The 21,625-nt window shown below is 38.4% G+C and overlaps 1 protein-coding gene across 15 annotated transcripts in view; it reads left to right on the forward strand.

Moving 5' to 3' along the window:
- The first annotated feature begins 15,629 nt into the window (after positions 1-15,629).
- TCERG1 (transcription elongation regulator 1) overlaps positions 15,630-21,625 on the forward strand; it is a 40,354-nt gene continuing 34,358 nt past the window's right edge. For 3 of the 15 annotated variants that reach the window (XM_087955405.1, XM_026688010.2, XM_087955414.1), the window contains exons 1-2: positions 15,656-15,957; positions 19,915-20,140. In XM_087955405.1, the coding sequence (XP_087811531.1) occupies positions 15,860-15,957; positions 19,915-20,140 (324 nt within the window). In that variant the 5' untranslated portion in view covers positions 15,656-15,859. Of the gene's footprint in view, positions 15,958-16,078; positions 16,308-16,664; positions 16,873-19,914; positions 20,141-21,625 lie in introns of those variants that run through there. The other 12 variants (XM_087955407.1, XM_026688018.2, XM_087955410.1 and 9 more) reach the window with 10 other exon arrangements.

A 21,625-nucleotide genomic window follows, 5' to 3' on the forward strand; every position in this document is an offset into this window, starting at 1 on the left:
TTCCTGAACTTCCAGGAGGCCTGTTTTTCATCCTCCCCGAGCCTCCATGCATGCCTTGCACTTACCTGCATGCAAAATGGGCCACGTGGGGCCAGCCAGGAACGGGATTTGGGGTTCTCTGAATTGCACAGAATCTTAGCTAGGGGTCTCCCAAAACCATGCAAACCCCCAGCAGCCCACCCCTGCTCATACCTTCTTCGCACCCCCATGGCTGAGGGTGAGAACTGAACTTGCAAAAGGAGTCTGCACAGTGCAGAACCTCTTCCAAACAAGCAGCAACTTGGGTTTATTTGAAGGAAGAATTGGGATTTTTCATTTAAAATATGGTGGTTGGGATCAGCAATTCCCGAAAGCCATCACTCTGCTAAACAAATAATTCCCTCAACACTGTTCAACTATTACAAAATCAGCACTACTATTACTATTAACCTTCTCATCACTCCTTATCACCCATCCCCTCCCACTTGTGATTGTAGGACTGTAACTTTGTTGCTTGTATCCTTACAATTTACATTGACTGTTTCCTAGTATGATTTGATTGCTGATTGTTCCCTATGACTATCATTAAGTGTTGTACGTTATGCTTCTTGTTTCTTAATGAATGTATCTTTTATGTATACTGAGAGTATTTACACCAAGACAAATTCCTTGTGTGTCCAATCACACTTGGTCAATAAAGTATTCTATTATATTCTATTCTATTTGGAGGAAGTGCCAGCTGCTCACTGGTGGAATACACTTGCCTTCTACACAGAAGATTCCAAGTTCAAATTTTGCAATCTCTAGTTAAAAAGGCAATGCATCAGATTGTAGGAAAGTGTGTTCTTTGCTTGAGCTGAACCAGTGCCGGAAGGAAGAAGACTACCAGTGGATCAAGGCAGCATGACATTAATCTTCCTCATATTGTTTTGTTTCAGGGACACTAATAATTGAATTTTCACACCGTGTTTGCTGATTGTGTGTTAGGATAGTAAGGGTACGATCATGAATCAAACCTTCACCTAAAATCCTCCAAATGTGAACCATTTAGAGAGAGTTTTACAGAACAATTAAAACATTTTGTTGAAATTAAAAAAAAAGTTTCAGTCACTTTCAATCCCAAGAAATAAAATATTTGATCTAGCCCACTACAGTGTTGTTATATTTCCAAGTCTTATTATTATTTCAGAAAATGTAATCCTCATCACAAAAGTTTCAGCAATCAGAACATTTTATGGAGCCACACAATTATTATCCTTCAATTCCATATTATCCCCCTATTGAATATATGAAGAAAATATTAGTGTTCTGAAAATTGTATTACAAAAGTTGTAAACTACTATTTATAGAAGGGAAACTGAATTCTCATCATAGTTGGTTTATTCCTAGTATCAAATCTGGTACGGAACTGGTAGCGGAACTGACCTGGAGAAATTGGTTTCAAGCTGCTGTGTTGATACTGGTAGAGACGAAGACTTCTCAAAGTATGAGGGAAGTCTTGGTGGCAGCAGGCAGCTATGTCTCTCTCTCTCACACACACACACTTCTTTCTCATGAAGTGGTTTTGCAAGCCATCTTGAGGAACCTTTGTTCCCCAAGTGTAGCAGGTTGTAATGTCACCCACATCAATGAGTAGAAGCAATCCTGACACAGCAGCTCTGACAAGCATTAATTAAGCTGATCTGGGTTTGACGTGGTGTGATTGGTTGCTCAAAGGAAGGAAGCAAAGGGAGCAGAAGGAATGATGCTGCAAAGGAAATGGGAGAGCCGAAGCACCGAGACCTATCAATAATTCACATAATGCCAACAGCAACAAAGGGAAAGTGGGAATAAAACAAGGATAACAGAATATCATAAAGCTTTTTAATGGTCTTTTTCTATTAACATCAGCTCAGTGACCATTTTTCAAAGGAACTTCTGGTAGTTTTCCAAAATTGGAAAGGAATTCAGTGACAAACGCTGAAAAACTATGGCTCCCCATAAGCCTCTCTGATGCTAAACAGTGTGGTGTCAGGAACAGAAGAGGATTGGCTGATGGTAAATAAAGGCTTCTCCAAATTTAAGGACATTTTTTCAAAAGGAAACACTGGTAAGTACATATTTATATTTACATTTACATTTAATTGAGAAATATACTTAATGAATGTTATGACAACAGGCCAAAAAGAGAGAAAATTATTCTTCCTCCTTCCTTCGTAGTTCATGTACACTTGCTTCAGGCAAGGCATTAACACCCCATCCCACCCTGAAATATTTATTTAATAATAATATGGTTGAGTGTAAGTAATGCTAACACAATCTGCTACCTGCTTGGAATGTTTGGAAGATATTATACAATTACTAAATATGATTATAAATATGGTCCACAGCAGGTGGCAGGTCTAGCCAACCTTGAGGAATCTTGAAAACTTGTGCAAGGGCGGATCTGATGAGTATTTGGATCAGAGATGTAAAAAAAATGAGGGAGAATGGCAGCGGCAAAACAGTTGCATATTGTTGGCTAGAAAATGTCAGGGAATTTGTCTATGAAAGCACCAGGAGCTGAGTTGAGCTCAAGGGAAACTTTACTTTATTATGAAAATAATATTCTGTTGTTTCACTAGGAAATTTTCTGATGGCATTAACTCTTATTAATCATGCATATGGGGGAAGGGAAGTAAACTCACCTCACTCAGTTCAGAATAAACAAGGTATGGTGGAATGAAAAAACAACTTTTTGAAACCGAAGTATTTAGAATGGTAGCAATAACTTTAAACTTCCTTAATTTCTTTTCTTCATATGCATTTATCTTACCACAGATACAAATGGAAGCAGCCTCCCATCAGCATTTCCCTTTCTTCTATGGAGCATCCTTTGGAATGCCATCCCATCATGAAATAGGAGTCTCAGCATGGCTGCAGAATGAGTGGCTCTCGTGAACCCATGTCAGAAGGACTCTGTGACACTATTCCAAAGCTTGTGATTGGCCAGGGAAAAGGAACAAAATGTACATGTCAGCCCTAATGTAAGTAAACCAGACCAGGAAATCAATTTCACAGGAAGGTTAAACTTCATTTATTAACACTGGCTATAATAACAGAACCTGGAAAGCCTGATGATGCAGTATCTCTTCCTCCTCCTTATACTTCAGTGAATTAGGAAGTAACAGCCTGAGCTGCTTCCAAATGTTATTTAGTTGTTATGAACTTTAAAAAATGCTTCAGCTCTTTTTGCCTGGGTAATAGTTCCTGTATATCTTTGGCAAGATTGTCTTTTTTGCTCTCTACATCAGACCACTGAAAGCCACCTGCCAACCAAGGAGTCTACTGTCGTTCAGAAAGAAACTGAAGTTTAAAAGACAATAACAGGAAGGTTAAAACACTTCCGTTAAAAAAGGTGCCCCTGTGGAGGTGCTCATCTCTATTTCAAGGCCATTGAGCCAGCACTGTCCAAAAACATTTCCATGGTCATGTCGCCAGCATGACATCACAGAGTGCTGTTACCTTCCCACTCAAGTGGTACCTTTTTATTTACTCACATTTGCATGCTTTTGAACTGCTAGATTGCAGGAGCTGGGGTGAGGACAAGAGCTCACCCTGTCATGTGGCACTTGGGTCTCAAATCTGGGCTGCTGGCTTTCCAGTCAAGAAGCCCAGAATCTTAACCACTGAGCCAATGTGCCATCCTTAAAACACTTCTAAAGAAAATTTTATATTATAAGATAAACTTTACATTTATTAATTGCATTGTCAGTTCAGTGTTAGAATCAGTATTGCTTGGGGCAGGGGATAAGTCATGAGTCAGGCATGAGTCTGCTAATTTGTGTTAAAATTTTATGAATGTTCATTTGGTGTTTCTCGGTTTGGTGAATCTCTGAAGTTCAGGTCTTCAAACTAAAAAAATTAAATATCAAAATCGTATATATTGGTGTGCATTTCTGCAAAATAAGTATTTTGGTTTACCCTTACTTTCTCTCTTAATGTATCCAGTTTGGGCAAACATTTGTTATTAATTTGCATATAGGCTTTTCCCTAATTTTTCTTATAATAAGAAATTACATTTCAAAATTCTGAGAAAAATGGAATTTTGAATGAAATCTTTCTGTTTGTTCGGCTTTATATGAAAATCAGTTTAGGATTTTATTAAAGAATGTGTCTGATAGAATTAAGTTAATCATTACCTAAATCCAGTACGTATAAACACAAATTATTTGTAACATAAGCAACAAGGAATGGATCATCCAAACTGTACAAGCTACAAATTGTACAAATTGTACAATCATTCTTTGTATTGTTTTCTTATTGCAGTCCCAGAGATGGAGCTGTCATGAATTCTATTGGGGACACTCATTAATTGCATTAACATGGCTAAAAAAAAAATAGCACAAAGGATGTTTGATCTGCAAAATGAGAGGCACCCAATAAATATCCCAGAATTGTATTAACAAAAGAGGCATTATACAGCTCACAGATAATTTTCTTTACTTTCCTAATAAAAATTCAGAATTAATTTCCTACAAGGTTTACTCACAAATTCTTCTAACTTAATACTGGGGAAAATGCCAGTCCATCAGTTAATCTAAGTTTTTTAACAGGTGCATAATCATCTATGAGTTTGGTAGAAAGAAATCTATTCAGCTGGCAGATCTCTTCCCTTTATCCTGACTTAGTTCCCCATTCTGCTGACCACAGCACCATCAAAAATGTAAGTTGAAACACTGTTTTATCCTAGAAATTGAAGAGCAGTGTTCATATAATTGGAGAGGCAGATGCTTGCGCTGCCATTCCCAAAGAAGTCATCTGTCACCCCTCCTCATCCTTATCATGTTCATCTGCCAACCAAAGATTGCCACAGTCCGAAAAAGGACCTGTGAGTCTCCCATGGCAGATGCTGCCACTGCTGTAGTCTAGAGGCCCTCCAGACAGCCCTGGGCAAAAATTTTAATTCAACATCAAACTTCAGCTTGAAATCTGTGTGAGAGAGAAAAAATGACAAGATGTCAGTTTCTCTGAACCTATTTAAGTGTACTTCAAACTTCACTGATCTGGATCACAGAACTCCTGATAAGGAATGGTAATTGCTAGCTACTCAGAGGTCTTAGGAGCTCTGTGCATTGATGCCAGTGTCTTGAAGGTCAATTTGACAAGGAGTTCAGAAATAATAATTTCTGGGAAATTATTCCCAGAAAGCTAAAGCAAAGAACTTTGATAATGACAAGAACTCTAAACAAATGACAAAAACCAAGAGGCTTCTGCCAAAAAATGTCTTAATGACATCTATGAGGCAAGAAAAAGCAAACCCTGTTTATCTTTGATACTCCTTTGAAGAGCCATACTCTCAAAAATGGGTAAGTCAAAATAAATATTAATGTGACTTAATCTGAAGCGAGCTGAATTAAATGAATCAAATGTAGGTAATGTGGTTGTTCTCTCATACTTAATAACGTCCTGTTCCTGTTCAGTATAAATGATGATTCAGCAGCAAGTTTTGGAGGGGCTACCTGCAAAATTTCTAAGACCATTCACTGATATAGAGATGTAGGCTGTCTACTTTTGTTATTTGGATAAAACAGAAGTTTCATGCATATTTTCAATATGCAAAATGGTTGCCATCCAGAGTGTACAGTATGTCAGTGGAAGCAGACAAGAGTATGTTGGTTTGTAAACTAACCTCTGGGTTAGAGCTCCTAGCTTGCATATAATAGCAGGAAATTGCTTTAGTTAAAACTGGGATTTATGTGCCCAAATTTACTAATATTGTTACCACCATCTTCAGATAATTCTTCAAATGGCAAGGAGATCATTAAAGCCAACAACTTTAGCTTACATCTTCTCTATCTTATTAAACAGGTAGGAGTCTTGATTGGCTAAAGAAATAAGAGGAGGATGTAATAAATCTGAATGAAGGTACTGTCTTATCTTAGGGAACAAAGTGAATGCAAGGAATGGGAGGAGTTGGTTTAATTGTGATTGAAGAGGCTAAAATGTATATAAAGGTAAAGTTTTCTCCTGTCCAGTCATGTATGACTCTAGGGCAGAGGTGGGCAACTATGGCCCCTTTATGACTTGTGGACTTCAACTCCCAAAATTCCTGAGCTAGCATGGCTTGCTCAGGAATTCTGGGAGTTGAAGTCCATAATTCATAAAAGGGCCATAGTTGCCCACCCCTGCTCTAGGGGAAGGTGCTCATCTCCATTTCTTAGCCGTGCAAGCCAGCATTGTCCGGAGACATTTCCGTGGTCATGTGGCAAGCAGGGCGATATGCTGAAGCACACAGAATGCTGTTACCTTCCTACCAAAGTGTTACCTATTGATCAACTTGCATTTGCATGCTTTTAACTGCTGGGTGGGCAGGAGCTGGGAGAAGGATGGGAACTCACCTCCTCAGGCAGCACTCAGGTCTTGAACCAGGGGTGTCAGTTTTCCAGCTGTCACTGTCTTTAACTGCTGAGCCATTGCGCCCCTTCCTCCCCCAAATGTATATAAAAACACATAAATTAGGGTCACCTGCCGTGGTGGGATTCAAATTTTTTTACTACCGGTTCCGTGGGTGTGGCTTGGTGGACATGGTGTGGCTTGCTGGGCATGGCAGGGGAAGGCTATTGCAAAATCCCATTCTCTCCCTACCCCACTAACCTACTTTCCGGCTCCATTCTCCTGTGCAGGGCAACAAAAGAAGACCAGTCGATCAACTGGGACTCGGGAGGCAGCGAATAGATGGGGGCGGGGCCAGTCAGAGGTGGTATCTGCCGGTTCTCCAAACTACTCAAAATTTCTGCTACCAGTTCTCCAGAACTGGTCAGAACCTGCTGAATACCACCTCTGGTCACCTGTAGATACATACAAAAGTAGGAATTAGTTGCAGGTTATACTTCAGTGAATGATGATAATGGAAGTATTAAGAGATCATTTTGGGAGAGGGAAGAAAGCTAAAAGCAAAACAAGGGGAGAAGTTATTCATGTTAAATTGGTCTTGCACATTCTGTGCCATCAAACATCCAACAAAAATTAAATATAAAAGATAAAAATAATAATTAAAAATAATAAAGAAACTATAAAGAAAACAAAAACAAACTCAAAGAGCAGACTCCATGGGCCACTAGGTCTTTTTCAACTGTCTTCTATCTTTCCATGACCAAATCACAAGTCAATTGTTTTCTCCATCATGACTGTGAAGGAAGAATAAGAGAAGATAGGAAAATGTAGGAATCTTCTTATCTGAACTTTTCTTAACTGAAATTAAATAGTTTTAATATTACACACTGGATTTTTGTTGTTTCAGATGACAAGGCTAATTTTTGAATAAGTACAGAATTCCCACTTAATACTCCTGCAAACTTCTTAGAGTTGCACCTTTATAGTTGAAATAAATGATCTCAAAATACCATTAACACACAATACTTCAATTCATAGCCAGTTTTCCAAGAAAGCATGTGGCTTTCCAAAGCCTTGGGTTCAGCACCCAGAACTTCCAAGATGAATCAATTTGTAATATTTAATCTGACAGTACTGAAAATATTAAATAATGAAATGGAGAGTCGTCACATTAACTATTTAATTTTATCAGATTTAAAGGTAAATTAAATTATAGTTTTCAATCTTGTGCCAACTACTTTTTGAAGGATATCTCTAGATCTAGATCTAGCCCACAGCCTGTACAATGTTGCCCCTTCTTGCATTACATGCACATAAATGTAGAGTTTTGCTGTAGCAACCCTCAACACTAATATATATTTAGGATCCACAAGCCCAGGGAGATTTAGTTGAGATGAGATATGAAATAAATGAGGGAAATGATTGCACTGCAGGAGCATAATTGTCACAGAATGAGTTATTTTGGGTTTCCCCATCTTTATTTTTTCTGACATACCATGATATACTATCATTAGAAATAGCAGTGAGCAAACACACTGCCTTATATGTTTTCTAAAAATGCAGATGTCATCGATCTACCTATTTCTAGTAACAATTCAGTAGTACTTCTTGAAGTTTTGACATGATCACCACAGAATGGTTGGGAATATGTTCCACTTCTGTGCTAACTCTTTGTAGATTCCCATCTGTGACTCTATGAATATTTGATGCTAGGGGCTATTTTACAAACCCACGTTACTGATAACTTTTGCCCAGGAGCCAAAGCATGATGATCAGCCATCAGAGCAAGTTAAAAAGAACTCATTTATTAGTAACATCAAAGGATGTTCTTGTGTAAGAACACACTCAAAACAATTTTCATTAATTTTGTAGCTAGACAATTAGCCAAGGTTCTCTGGTTAGGTTACTCACTTTCTTAAAAATGCTGCAAAATATAGCCTAAAGTAGCTGAATGTTTCTACCCTATAAATATATCTCTTTATTATCACAATCTTTCTTGCTTTCCTTCATACTCCCTTTCTTAGCTGTTTTAACATCTTTTGATGATTCATTATCTGCTCCCATCCTGTCTTGCATCATCTAGAATCTGTGTTAATATTGTTTTACAAGTATAATCTATAAAGCATCTCACACAGCTGTTATTGTGAGTAAAATAGGCAGCAGGAGTATTAGGTATGTGCACCACCTTGAGTTACCTTTAAGTAATAAGGGCTGGATAAAAGAATCTACTAAATGAAATAAATAATAGCAGTTGCACAGAGAAGTCAGGTGGGCAACTTTCTTAGATTAAACAAAAGAAATGGTGATTTATAAAAACATATTTTAAACTATTGTACAATGAATAACATCATCTATGGTGCTGACTTCCATCAACTTTTGTTGGTGTGCTTCTACTAACCACTTCCAACTATTCACAAATTGGTAAGCATACAGATAGATACATCCACAGAGATATTTCTCAGTTCCCCACATTCTATCTTAGCATACTATGAACAAGAAACAGAATAGAGCCATTAAAATGAAATATTGAGCCACAGAGAAATTGAATTTCAGTTCTAAATGGCTATCAGTAAATGGTGAATGACAAATAATGGACTATAATCAGAAATAATTATTATAGTCCATTATTGTGTCATTCACCATTTACTGATAGCCATTTAGAACTATCAGAGAATAAACAATTTTATAAAATTTGGGATCTTTTCTATCAATGGTTAGACAATAAAATACAGTAATGAAATATGTAGACTTTTAGAAAATAATAAATATATAAAGATGTACTTCTTTCTTATTATATCTACAAAATGATTTTAGGATAGATTTGGGATGATAATATGAACTGTTAATATAAACTAAGTAAATTATGATTATCTTGTAAAACATGAATGAATAAAAGTATAGTCAAATGATTGATTAATGATACTAAGGTATTTAATTTTTGATTGAAAATATGAGATTATATGCAATGTAATTGTAATTGAAGACTACGAAATGGAAGCACAAAACAATTTGTAAACCAACCAGCACACTGTATGTACACATATGGAAGATAGCTTGATGTTTTTATGTTTTGTTTGTTTATGTTTGTTTTTAAAAACCAATAAAAATTTATATATAAAAAAAGAAATAAACACTTTTACAAGGAAAATTTACTACATCACACAGTGAACACAGCAGGATGAAACAAGTTTTTATTTGTTCCATTCCCATGGCATCTTGAAGTATAAGTTTTGTTTTATTTCTCTTGAATAAAGCAATGAATTTGTAATCAGTTTAAAAAGCTGCCAACTCCAACACTGGATTAATTAATTATTATTGCTAGTGAAGTCAGTATAAAGAACACAGGTCTTTAAATTAAGTAGCAAGAATATCGTGCTCCCCAGTGGTGGGATTCAAATTTTTTACTACCGGTTCTGTGGGCATGGCTTGGTGGGATTGGCTTGGTGGGCGTGGCTTGGTGGGTGTGGCTTGGTGGGCACGGCAAATCTCCATTCCCACCCCACTCCAGGGGAAGGATAATGAAAATCTCCATTCTCTCCCCACTCCACTAACCTGATTTCCAGCTCCGTTCTCCTGTGCAGGGCAACAAAAGAAGACCCAGCCAATCAGCTGGGACTCGGGAGGCAGAGAATAGATGGGGGAGGGGTCCAAACTACTCAAAATTTCCGCTACTGGTTCTCCAGAACTGGTCAGAACCTGCTAAATACCACCTCTGGTGCTCCCTATCATTATGCTATTGCTGGACAGGCTCTATTCCTAGAACCTTATGACAGGTACAGTCCAACAATGGTATAAAGTAACAACAATGGTAAAGTTATGAGCCTATACAAATGTCCTACTATATTCAATAGGCTTGATTTTCAAGTAACATAAACATAGGATTGCTGTGTGCAGATATATGTGTGTCTTACCAAACGCAAGTAGAGAACATTTAAAACATGGATATTTAGAGATGGGGAGGAAACCAATGCTGGAAGAGAACTCAGTGAAGAGTTTCAGTAATCTTAATCAACAATCATATTTCTAAGTTAAAAAGCACTGGAGAGAATGCAGTTCAGAATTAGTGTTTCCTTAACAAGCAAGCGTTCTTTTCCTGTTTTAATCAATTGACTGGTAGACCATCTGGAAGAAAAGAAAAATAGAACTAAATTGCTTGGTTCAGATTTTTTTTTTTTTTTAGAAATATCTGTTGTAATTATCTACAACAGAACAAAATGAGATATGAGTCCACTTAAAACAAACCTTTTGGTTTGGTTAAGTAGTTGCAGCCATTTGCTGTGGTGACATTCTTTAGAGCAGTGATCCCCAACCTTTTTTATGCCGCGGCCCGGTACCGGCATCAGCTGGGCACCGCGGCCCAGTACCGGCATCAGCTGGGCGCCGCCATCTTTTTTTGATGAAAAAGTGCTTCCGGTGAGCTTTCTACCCGGAAAAGCTCACCGGAAGCACTTTTTCATCAAAAAAAGATGGCGGCGCCCAGCAACCAGCGGCCCGGTAGGACTTGTTCCGTGGACCGGTACCGGTCCGCGGACCGGTGGTTGGGGACCCCTGCTTTAGAGTGACCAAGAAGAGAGAGAAAGAGATAAAAAGTCCCAGCTCTTTGTGATTAGCAAGTTCAGCTTGCTTAGTACTAGATATCTGTTTAATGGAAAATGAGAGAGAGGTTATTATATGTTATTCTGGTACTAGCCCAGACACAAACATTATTCTTCCCAAATACCAGAAGTGTCCCCCCACAAAAAACAAGACTGACTGAAATTTGGCCTTTACTATACCATCAGATTTGTAATAAAATTGTCCAAAGCCCAGATGCATGTAAGACGTGTAACTATCCAGAACGGTTTTAACTAAATGAGTGTCTTTTCAAATGCAGTCTTCCAAGTGTTATACTGGACAAATCATAAAGAGAGATAGGTGAATTAAGTAAAGGTCTTTCAACAAGGATTGCATTATTATTTATATCTATCAAAAATGTGCCTTCATAAAAGCTAAAGCTGATGAAGGGGATCTCCTAGTGGCCAAAATGAAGTATGAAAATAAATGAAAATAAAACCCGTAAATAAAAAAAATTATACACACGATGTAATACAATCTGTAATTTTTATTCATGTTGCACTGGGATTCAATTCTTGTCAAACTAATTTGATTACCTCCGATGATACTATTGTTATTTATTAGAATTTGCTAAACATATATTTTAAGATTTACTCATTGTTGGAATATTGTTCTTTGACCACCAGCTATCATTTAAGAACTCCAACTGATAATGCTCTACAGATGTGTAGCTGGGCTTTCCATCTTGGTCACCATTGCCCTGATTTCTTGACCCAATGAGCAATTTATTCCAAAAAATGTAGCAGAGCCTAGGAAGTGCTAGGAATTAAAAGGATGGTTTCAGTGGGTCAAATTTTAATTGTGTGTATGTAATAAAATTATGTTTATGGGGTTATAGAGGAATTAGGGTTATAGAGAAATGCATTCATTGGCATTGTTGCTGGGAAAAATATGGACTAATAAACAAACAGCTGGGAAAGAGTTCGTGTAACTGACATATGATACCACTGGGAGTCTTCTCACACTATGTAGCATATTTTTAAAGAAAACTCTCTCACAAGCAAATAAATAAAATACATAGTGAAAAGGAAGAAACAGGACTGGATTTGGGATAATTTTGGTGGGATGGAACAAGCATTCTGAAAACAAGGAGAGACCGCTTAAGTAGGACTAGACAAACCCCTGAATTAGACGTATGCTTGTTCTGTTTATTTTAAGACCATGATTATTAATGATTCTGTGCTATCAAATTGGCATGACTCCTAGTGGATGATCATTTACTTCAGGATGATCTGTCCCCTAATGGTTATTCAAAATTTCCAAGAATGTACCCATGATTTCTGTAATGAAGTCCATCCACCTTGCTGATATCATTCTTTTTTCTTTCCTTCCATCTTCCAGCATTATGGACTTCTATATCATTTTATAATGTGTCCAAAGATTTGAACCTGGTCATGTCTGCCTTAAATAGAATTTATTTGTTTAATGAACATGACTGAAGAATTTTAAATTTTCCAAACTCAAGAATAGGGAAAAAAAACTTAACTGGCAAGAGAAATTATACAGAAACTGTTATTCTGGCCAAAGAAAGTGTTTCAAAATACTGATTAAAAAATTGTCAAATATCTGCATTTGTCATATTCAGGGTTTTCTTATTTTGAACCTGAAAGTAGCAACATGTAAACACAAAATACTCATTCAAACCTGCAGAAAGATGTTATGCTTAAAATTTTATTTTGACAGGACTGACCTTGAATAACATAGATGAGAATTAATTTTCATGCTTTTATTAAATAAATAATAAAATTGTTTATATTATTATATGAGAGCCATTTAGCATAGTGGTTAAGGCATCAGACTAAAAATCGGGAGATCTTGAGTTCTAATTCTGCCTTACATGCAAAGCCAGTTCGCTGACCTAGAGCTAGTCACTTTCTCTCATCCCTAGGAAAGAAGCAATGGTAAACCACTTCAGAAAACCCCACTAAGAAAACTTCAGGAATATATCCAGGCAGTCTCCAAGAACCAGACACGAATGGAAGAAAAGAATTATATGATTTGCCTGAAGACCCACCCATGCTAGATACACATTTTTTAGAAAACAATCCTGGTTAGCAATGCAAAATCAGGAAAAAGGAAGAAATTTTTCTACAGGATATTCTAAAAAAAGAGGGTAGGGCTCCCCCCCCCCAATTCTAACATGAAAAGGCAGCTTTTTTTGACTCCTGGAAACTAGATGGATGAGGCCAAGTACAGTTTCCTTAACAACCTTTAAAACATTGTTTGTCATTGCATTCTTCCAATGATTTTGTACCAAAATCACCCCTCATTTTTTGTTTAATATACTGAAAATTGCAATGAATTATTTGACAATTATATAAGCAAAGTAAACAAATAGTTTGGGGAAAAATCATATGAGGAACACAGTAAAGATAATCTAGCTATTTTTACACTGCTCAATATGGAGATTGCAAATTTTCGCACTGTTTAATATGTGTAGACACAAAGTTAGTGAAAATGCTTCCGCACTATGTTCCTGGAACTTTCTTATTATTTTTCTTTTTTCTGTGAGCTGACCCAGGAACATAAAGGGGATGATAGGAAGCAATTTCACTAACTTTATGTCTGCACATACTGACCAGTGCAAAAGTTTGCAGTCTGTTGTAAACCTAATACCTAAGATTATCAGGTGAACTGGTACATTCTCAAATGTAACACTGGAGTTTAGCCCTCTATCATTATTTTCCAAGAATACTTATGGAATATTTATGTGCAAATAAAGATTATCATTTTTTTAATTTCCAGAATGCCAGTTTCCTGTGTTTGTTTGGTTGGCTGTTTTAGGGGGAAAATATTAAAGTAGATTTCATGGTGGAGGTGTTAACAAACTGCCTAGCCCTGGTTTACAGTATCTTGGAACACAAAATTACACACACAGAAATCTGATTGGCACCACCAAGTTGCTCTAGTTTGAATATAACCCATTACCTATTTCTGGAGGTAGGAATGCACATCATCCTGTACCTGACACCAGACTATGAGGAAGTTTACCTCTCCCACCTTGTTTGCTATGTGCCAATATTTTTGAAGTTACCTCAACTAGTGAATGCCTGTTTTTTGTTTCATGGTGGATATTTTTTGTGGATTTTTTGCAGTTGTTCTTACAGTTTAGATTTTCAATTATAAAACACAAAGGTGTTTTTTTTTTGTTTTTTTTCTTCTTTTCATTGAAATTGATGAAAGTTTCAACCTGTGATTTGTTTTGGAAATGGCAATATTTTATACCAACGGATGTAGCAATATATGTTATTACAATACAGATTCTGTGATCTCTTTCAATTATGTCTTCTGTGGTTCATATTACAGTAGCAAATTCATTGGTAAACTAATGACTTGATAAACATAAAATATTTTTATTCTTTTCCGTAGATGGCATTTTTAGTTTGCATTCTTAATTTTTTAAGCTTCATCCTTTTTAAGATGAAGGATTGTTTTGTTATAAAAATATATTTAAAAATAAATAAATTTACTAAAATTTTGCCAGTTTTTCCTAAGGGAGGGAGAGGTCAATGAAAACCACTTCCTTAAAATCCTGCCTATGGAATGGAAAAGGTTTGATACTGTACAGTACTTGCTTTCTTTTATTGATTAGATGCGTATGCCATCCGTCTTGTTTCTTGGCATGGGTGGAGCAGCTTAAGGCGGCAAGTGCGGAAAAGCCCTCATAGTTTTTGAAAGTTAAATAACCCGCACTATATTTAACTTCAACAAAGCTGCAGAAAAAGCGATTCCTGCTATCGCCGAATACCTCCCCAAAGGCTATCTACTGTATACACTATAAAGAGCAGAGGCTTGAAACAATACACCGAATCCTTCTGACACAAACACCCGCTTAAATAAAAAATTCCCTCTCAAGTCCATCACCGCCTCTTCTCTAAAAGTGACTCCGCTATTGCGGATTGGATCCCGCAGCTCAAACGTCTCTTTCCCACGTGCCCAGTAAAATTGGTATGTGATTTGCTATTATGCTGATACAGCAGGTGGCCTTTAAAACTCGCCTTTTTATCAGAAATATAAGAGTTGTGGGATACATAGGCTACTGAAGTCGCTTTTGTCTCCTTTCTCCATAACGGAAATCCAATGCAAAATCCAAGGTTATTAAGTTATTAAGGGTTGATCAAGATAGCAGGAAAAAAAGGCTCTTCATACCTCTAAACGAGCTCATTAATATAGTTTTAAATAATTGAAACACGTAAATGTGTTTGTATGGTATTAACGCTCCGGCAATAAAAGTCCACTAGAAACAGCTGAAATAACAGTTTAAATACCTTAACGTGCAGAAATCTAGAGACCATTAAAAAAGAAAAAGAAAGACGTTAGTACGAAGACTGTGATAAAGGCGGACGCCTTCTTTACATTTTTCCCCCTAAAAATCTATAAAGTCCCCCAAATTTTCTCTTAAAACGCCGCAAATTGGCATGCCGTCACTTTGAATTAGTAGGGTGAATCTGACGGGCAGCATTGAAATTGGAATTAGCAATAGGGTGGCACGTTTAAAAACCAATCACAATTGATTCACATAAAGCAAGACCTCAAAAGGTAATAAATTGGGCTGCAATGTAATCTCGGGCATCCGCGTACGAGATTACGATACATTTCTTCATTTTCTATCTCTGAGATTTTGGTATAGCACTATATTTTCTTTCAAAAGGCCTATTCCGGGTTACTGATCACGTGATGCCACTCTGACCGGTCCACAAGAGGGCGCACACAACAGGCGCTTCCTGACGGTCTAGGAACAAAAATGGCCAGTCATCGCGCGCTTTCCGCCTCTCATTCAAAATCGGCGGCGACCACGGCCAATCGGAGAGAAGTTAAGCCCTTTCGTCCTACGATCGACATTTCTAGCGGCCACTAGCGAACAGAGGGGTCTGGCGGCCGTGGGCGTGGACAAAGCCAGAGCCTGCTAGTAATGGCGGAACGAGGCGGAGGCGGAGGAGGCGGTGGCGGTCCTGGCGGCGGTGGCGAAGGAGATGCTGGTGCAGCGGAACGGTATAACAATGAAATCAGGTAAAGAGAACTCTCCCGCTTGAATCACTTCGCTCAGAACACCGGGAAGGTGAGGGGAACAAGCAGTCGCCCGGCAGCACGAGGCCTTTAGGAGCGCGCGACTGCGCGCGCCTGCGCACACGACGCACCGAAACCTCGAGCGTTCTTCGGCTTCACTGTTTCCTCAGTGGTTCATTGCCCCCCCTCTTTCGGCGCGAGGCGGAAGCGGCAGTTCAGTTGCCCCCCCACTCCTTGCCCGCCCGCCCGCCTCTCTTCAGCCTTCACTTCAGCTCCGGTGAGGATTTGCTCCGTTTGCTCCCCGGGCCGGACCCTGGTTCTTTATCCGTCGCTCCTGAAAGTGTGTCGTTTGGGTATAGGCTTTGTTTGTTTGTTTCTTTCTTTCTAACGGCTATCCGGTGTCTTCGAGGAAGAGAAAACGTTGCGGGGAAGGAGCGTTTTGCTCTCCTCAGGGCTGGATTCCCGTGGGTGGGGGTGGAGATTGTGGAGGGGGTAGTTTTTTTTTCTCGGCGCGGGGACCTCGTCAAGCAAGCGGAGTGGGTGGGGGGAGGGAAATCTCGCCCCTTCTGGTTAAATCCCGAAACCTGGCACGTGGCTCCGCATTAGACATTTCGGTGGTGGGCTCAGCCCAGAAGTCTGAGGGAATGCCGGATGCAAACTTTCCCGAAGTCTTTGGAGCCGCAGACTGACTGGATCCGGGGTCATTCAGCAGGACGCAGCGAGGCGTTGGTATGGGGGACAGGAAGATGGCACAGATGGCGACTCCAGACGATCAGGGGTCGTGGGTGTCGAACGGCATAGTCGAATACCCCACCTCCGTCTGAGGGTCCCTCCCAGACTAATCCTCCTAACAAGGATTCTTCCTCCAACCCGTCAAGTAGCTAAAGCACGTTTTCCTCATTTGTAAAGGCGATCAAGGTACGGGGTGGGGGTTGTGGATGTGCTTCGTGTTGCGGTCGCGTGCTGGAGAAAGCTGCAGCTTCTGCCACATGTGACTGCGGAGCAAAATAGTGTCTGTGGTCCAGCTCTAGGGTAGTCTGATAAGGTAACGCACCGGGATTTCCATTAGAAAATATCACTAAATCTCCCTTTTATTAGAATGAATGTACTTTTTCCGTTAGAAAACATTATCCATATGTTAAATGGTCTTCAGAAGACAAGAGTACAGTATGTTTATGGAACTAACCATGAAGATGTTGGAGTGCAGTTATTGGTGAGTTGTAATAAAGCCCTTTGCATTTTAAGATGCAATTGAGGGTACTCAACATTATAGACTAACACGTAGGACTATAATCATAGGGTTATGATTAGTGTAGGCAGCAAAAAAGGCTATCCAGAGTTTACCAGGATACTTTAATGATAAGAGAATTTTCCCTCTTCAAAAAAAAAAATCACCCTTAATTTTATTAAAATTATAGTTAAATCTTAACTCCTAGGATGTCTTTCCTACAATGCAGGTGATTCTGGTTTTTTTTTCTAGTGAGTATTAGACCAGAAATGTCAAACTCAAGGCATTACATGACACATCAGAACTTTTTTCCCCATTTGCTACACAGGGTGGGGTGGGGTCAGCATGTGACGTTTCCGGCCCACGGACCATGAGTTTGACACCCCTGCATTAGACAGTTCAACAAATAATTTGACGTATAACAGCCATTTTGTTATAAGTCACTATTCCAGAAATCTTTGTGAGTGACAAGTGAACAGTTAGTGTCCATGGAGATTTAATCATTATGGAGAGCACTGAAAACAGTGAATCATGGTGGAAAAATGAAAAAGAGTGAAAGCAAATATAGCTGGAATTGTCTCTTATGGTTATTTTAGCCTTGTCAGTCTGTGTCTGGTGGCTAGAAATCAGTTTATATCAAAGTAACCCAATGTTTTGAATCTGGATGACAAGATAACTGTGGTTAAGATATGTTACCCAACAGCAAATCTTAAGTAAAAAGTTTGCCCAAGCTTTTAGTTTAAAACTTATTCTCAGAATAACCTGGTATAAAATCTTACATGAATGCAGCCTTGGGTTTTATGGTAGCAGACTGCAATTACCCAGGTTTGCATATAGTATTTGGGATTAGTAAACCAAAATGTTCTTACAGGTAATCCTCAATTTACTGTTTGGAGCAGAATTTCCATTGTAGTTTGTTGCAGTTGTGAGTCAAGTTGGCTCCAATATTGTGACAATTTTTACAAGGTCATTAAACAAATCCCCACAATTAAACAAATCCAGGTTTCCCCAATGGTTGGGGTCGTCCCCCGAAATTGGCAAAAAAAGAGTACAAGTTGCAACCGCATGACTGCAAGACACTGCATCCAGTTGTAAATACAAACTGATTGTCTCATGCCTGGATCATGGGGTGCTGAGACAGTCATACATGCAAGACATAAAAGCGAGTAAGTCACTTTTCCAAGGACATCATAACTTAGAACAGTTGTTAAATGAAAAGTTGTAAGACAAGGTCTATCTGTACTAAGCTACAAATTAGAAGGAAAAAACCTACAGGCAAGCCAGCTGTGGTAGGCTTAGCCCACCCAAACCTTGTTCATTGTTCATTATTACAATGACTATAGCACCATGCATGCAATATTGTATCCAATAATTAAAAGCCTTCAATATAAAATACAGTTAGCTTATATTATTTGCCTTAATGCCAGAATTTGAGCAATGATTATGTCCAGTGAACAGTGGAGAAAGGTAATGGATGTTTTTATTTTGTGAAAGTGCTGTATTCTATTGTCTCTTCTGAGCCTGAATAGGTTTTTCTAAATGCCTACTATGAACTAAACTGAAAATATGTGTAAACATAGGAAAGAATAAGGCACATGTTCAGTTGAATGTCATGTTGTCTGTCCATCCCCCCCACCCCCAATTATTGGTTTAGAGGAAGTTTCAGAACACACTTGCTTCAAATTTGTATAAAATTAGTAGTCATGAGAGGATTTGCTTTTGCATTCTGTATCTGCATGACAAACAGGAAAAACCTAACTTTTTCTACAAGTTTTGGTTCAGGAGTTAAACTTATCTTTTCAAAGAGTTCATGTCATGTAATGTTTGTCTTTTATGATTGTAGATGCATTTACTCTTTGGAAAAGCTAACCCAATCAGATTTCAGGGTGGTTATATTTACTGTAAGCGAATTGTACTTATCTATAAGCAATTAAATACTTCATAAGGAGATCTAATGAGACATGTGGAAGGGTTAAAATGCCACAAACCAGATGTTGCGCTGTTTCCCTCCACTCACCCACCCCCATTTCTAACTATAATTTATGGGCTTGAAGTTTAAATGGGCAGAGGCTATCACATTGGCTTCACCAATGTTAAAAGTATAATAAAATCTGTACATGTTCATCTTTCATGTCTTGTCAGATAATGAATTTACATTCTTAAGTATATGAATTTGGACAAATTTTAAATGAGAAGGTATTAAATATGTGCCTTTGTTGTTTATTACCTTATAAACTTCATTTTCAATTTTGAAAAATTTGAATACACACAGATTTACTAAAGTATTTTTGCAGAGGGCTAGGTTGCACATTGGGTTTAGTATACTGTACTCAAATTCTGCTCTAACAAGTGAAAATAAAGTAGATATAAAGTAGATATTCTCATGCAGCTATGTTTAGCAGACCCATTCATGTTGTGATATTGTTGGGTGTCTTGTTATTATGATAATTTATTTGGAAATCATTGATATCTGTAGGAAGGGTGTGTGATTCTTATCTCATGTCTGAGATACTTTGCCATTAGGAGGGAAACTTGCATAGTATCTTTTCATTCTAAGTAATTCCTGCTTAGCTACTGGTTCATAGTAATTTAAAAGGTGAAAACAAAGCCTCCCCAAAAGTTTGAAGTCTCAGTATTATTCGTGAGAATTTCTGTGAGTTTATTTCATTACATGCATAACAGCAGTGCCTTTTGATAATGAACAAGTTCTTTTTCTTTTGGTTTGCTGACAGAATGGCTCAACAACAAGCACTGAGATTTCGTGGTCCGGCTCCTCCCCCAAACACTGTTATGAGAGGCCCACCACCACTTATGCGTCCTCCACCACCTTTTGGTATGATGAGAGGCCCACCTCCACCACCTCGGCCTCCTTTTGGACGTCCTCCATTTGATCCAAATATGCCTCCGATGCCACCACCTGGAGGAATTCCTCCTCCTATGGGACCTCCACATTTACAGGTAAAAGGTTTATGGGTTTTATTGCTCGAGTCTTTGTAATGTGTGATTGTTCTGACTGCTGAAAATACATTGTAATACATTTACAATGAAAAGCTTTTCTGAACTGCAGACTTGGTTCTTACTGAGTTCCAATTTTGTCCTCTTATTCATGGATAGCATGGCTGTGGGACCTGATGGAAGGGATAAGTGGGAGGGGAGGGCTGTAGCATCCCTCTGGTCGGTCCGAAGGTGCTATGACCATGGGTGCTATGGTGATCGTAACTTCAGCACTAGCTCATAAGTAACATTTGAGGGTGTCCATCGTCAAATGGTGGTTAAGCAGCTAGTTGTAAGTCAAGGACTATCTGTACCAACTAGGTCTTCTTCACTAGGACTGTGCTTTTAAGGTCTGTCACCTGAACCTTGCTTTAATTTTTGATTCATTTTTATTGGCTTATCAACTGTTTGGTTTTAATAAAATGTTCTTTTCCATATCTGCTAGAGGTATTTTCCAGGCAGACTGGTCCCTCACAATTGCTTAATTGTTCCCTCTGAACTTTTACAGTGTTTATTATTGTATTATATCAGTGCCAGAAAACTTATGATATAATTTTGGAGTAATTAACATATGCACAGAGTAAGTGGATTATTTGAAAATAATTATTTTCTAGAAAAGTTTAAAGATTATATCAAGATCTTGCACAGTTATGGGATTTCTTTCATGGAGAGACTTAGGCTTGCCAGACATCCACATTGGTTTGATGTAATGAAGGTCTTACACATTTCCCAGACTTTTTAGTTCTATGTCTTAGTGGAATGTTAAATTGGAATGATTAACTTTTTCTTGAGGTTAATGCTCTTCTAATTTTATTCATTTGTGCAATTTATCTACCACCCCAATCTTGACAGTCTCTAAGTAGTTTACAAATATATTCAAATATGAATAAAGTAAAATTACATTTTAAAATACTTATTGTCCAGACTTCAACCTGTCTCCTGGGGATTTTAAGTCCAAGATGGTCCAGGAGTTCATGGCTTCTATGTCAATTATGGACTTGCACCAAGTAAATGAGGGTGTGATCAATGGGGGGTGGGATTACATGCTAGATTTGGTTTTGGTTTTGTAACATGGTTTAATTTTGGAAAGTATTGCCATCAGTCTGTTGCTATGAACAGATCACTCTCTGATTGCCTTCTGGTTTGGTAGCATTACTCCCTCCAGGAGGTAGCGTCACTGTTCAGTTCCAATGGGACGTCAGGATTTTCTCTGAGAATCTGGTAGGCAGCCTGGGTGGATGCTGAGGTAGTTGATGAGACTGGATTGTTCTTACGAGACTTCTTTCTGTGTGCAGATCCAAAGGTGCATCTTGGTTTTCTGGGTTTCTCAGGGAAATGAAGCACCAGAAGGAATGTTTAGAGCACTCTTGCAGAAGTCAAACAATCAATCTATCTGAACACAGATAACAGCCCACATTTTGGCTTACAGTATTTTGTGATGATAAGGGC

This window comes from Notechis scutatus, chromosome 2, assembly GCF_049901735.1.
Source record: "Notechis scutatus isolate UNSWTSFEM ecotype Mainland chromosome 2, rNotScu1.2, whole genome shotgun sequence".
Lineage (NCBI taxonomy): Eukaryota > Metazoa > Chordata > Lepidosauria > Squamata > Elapidae > Notechis > Notechis scutatus.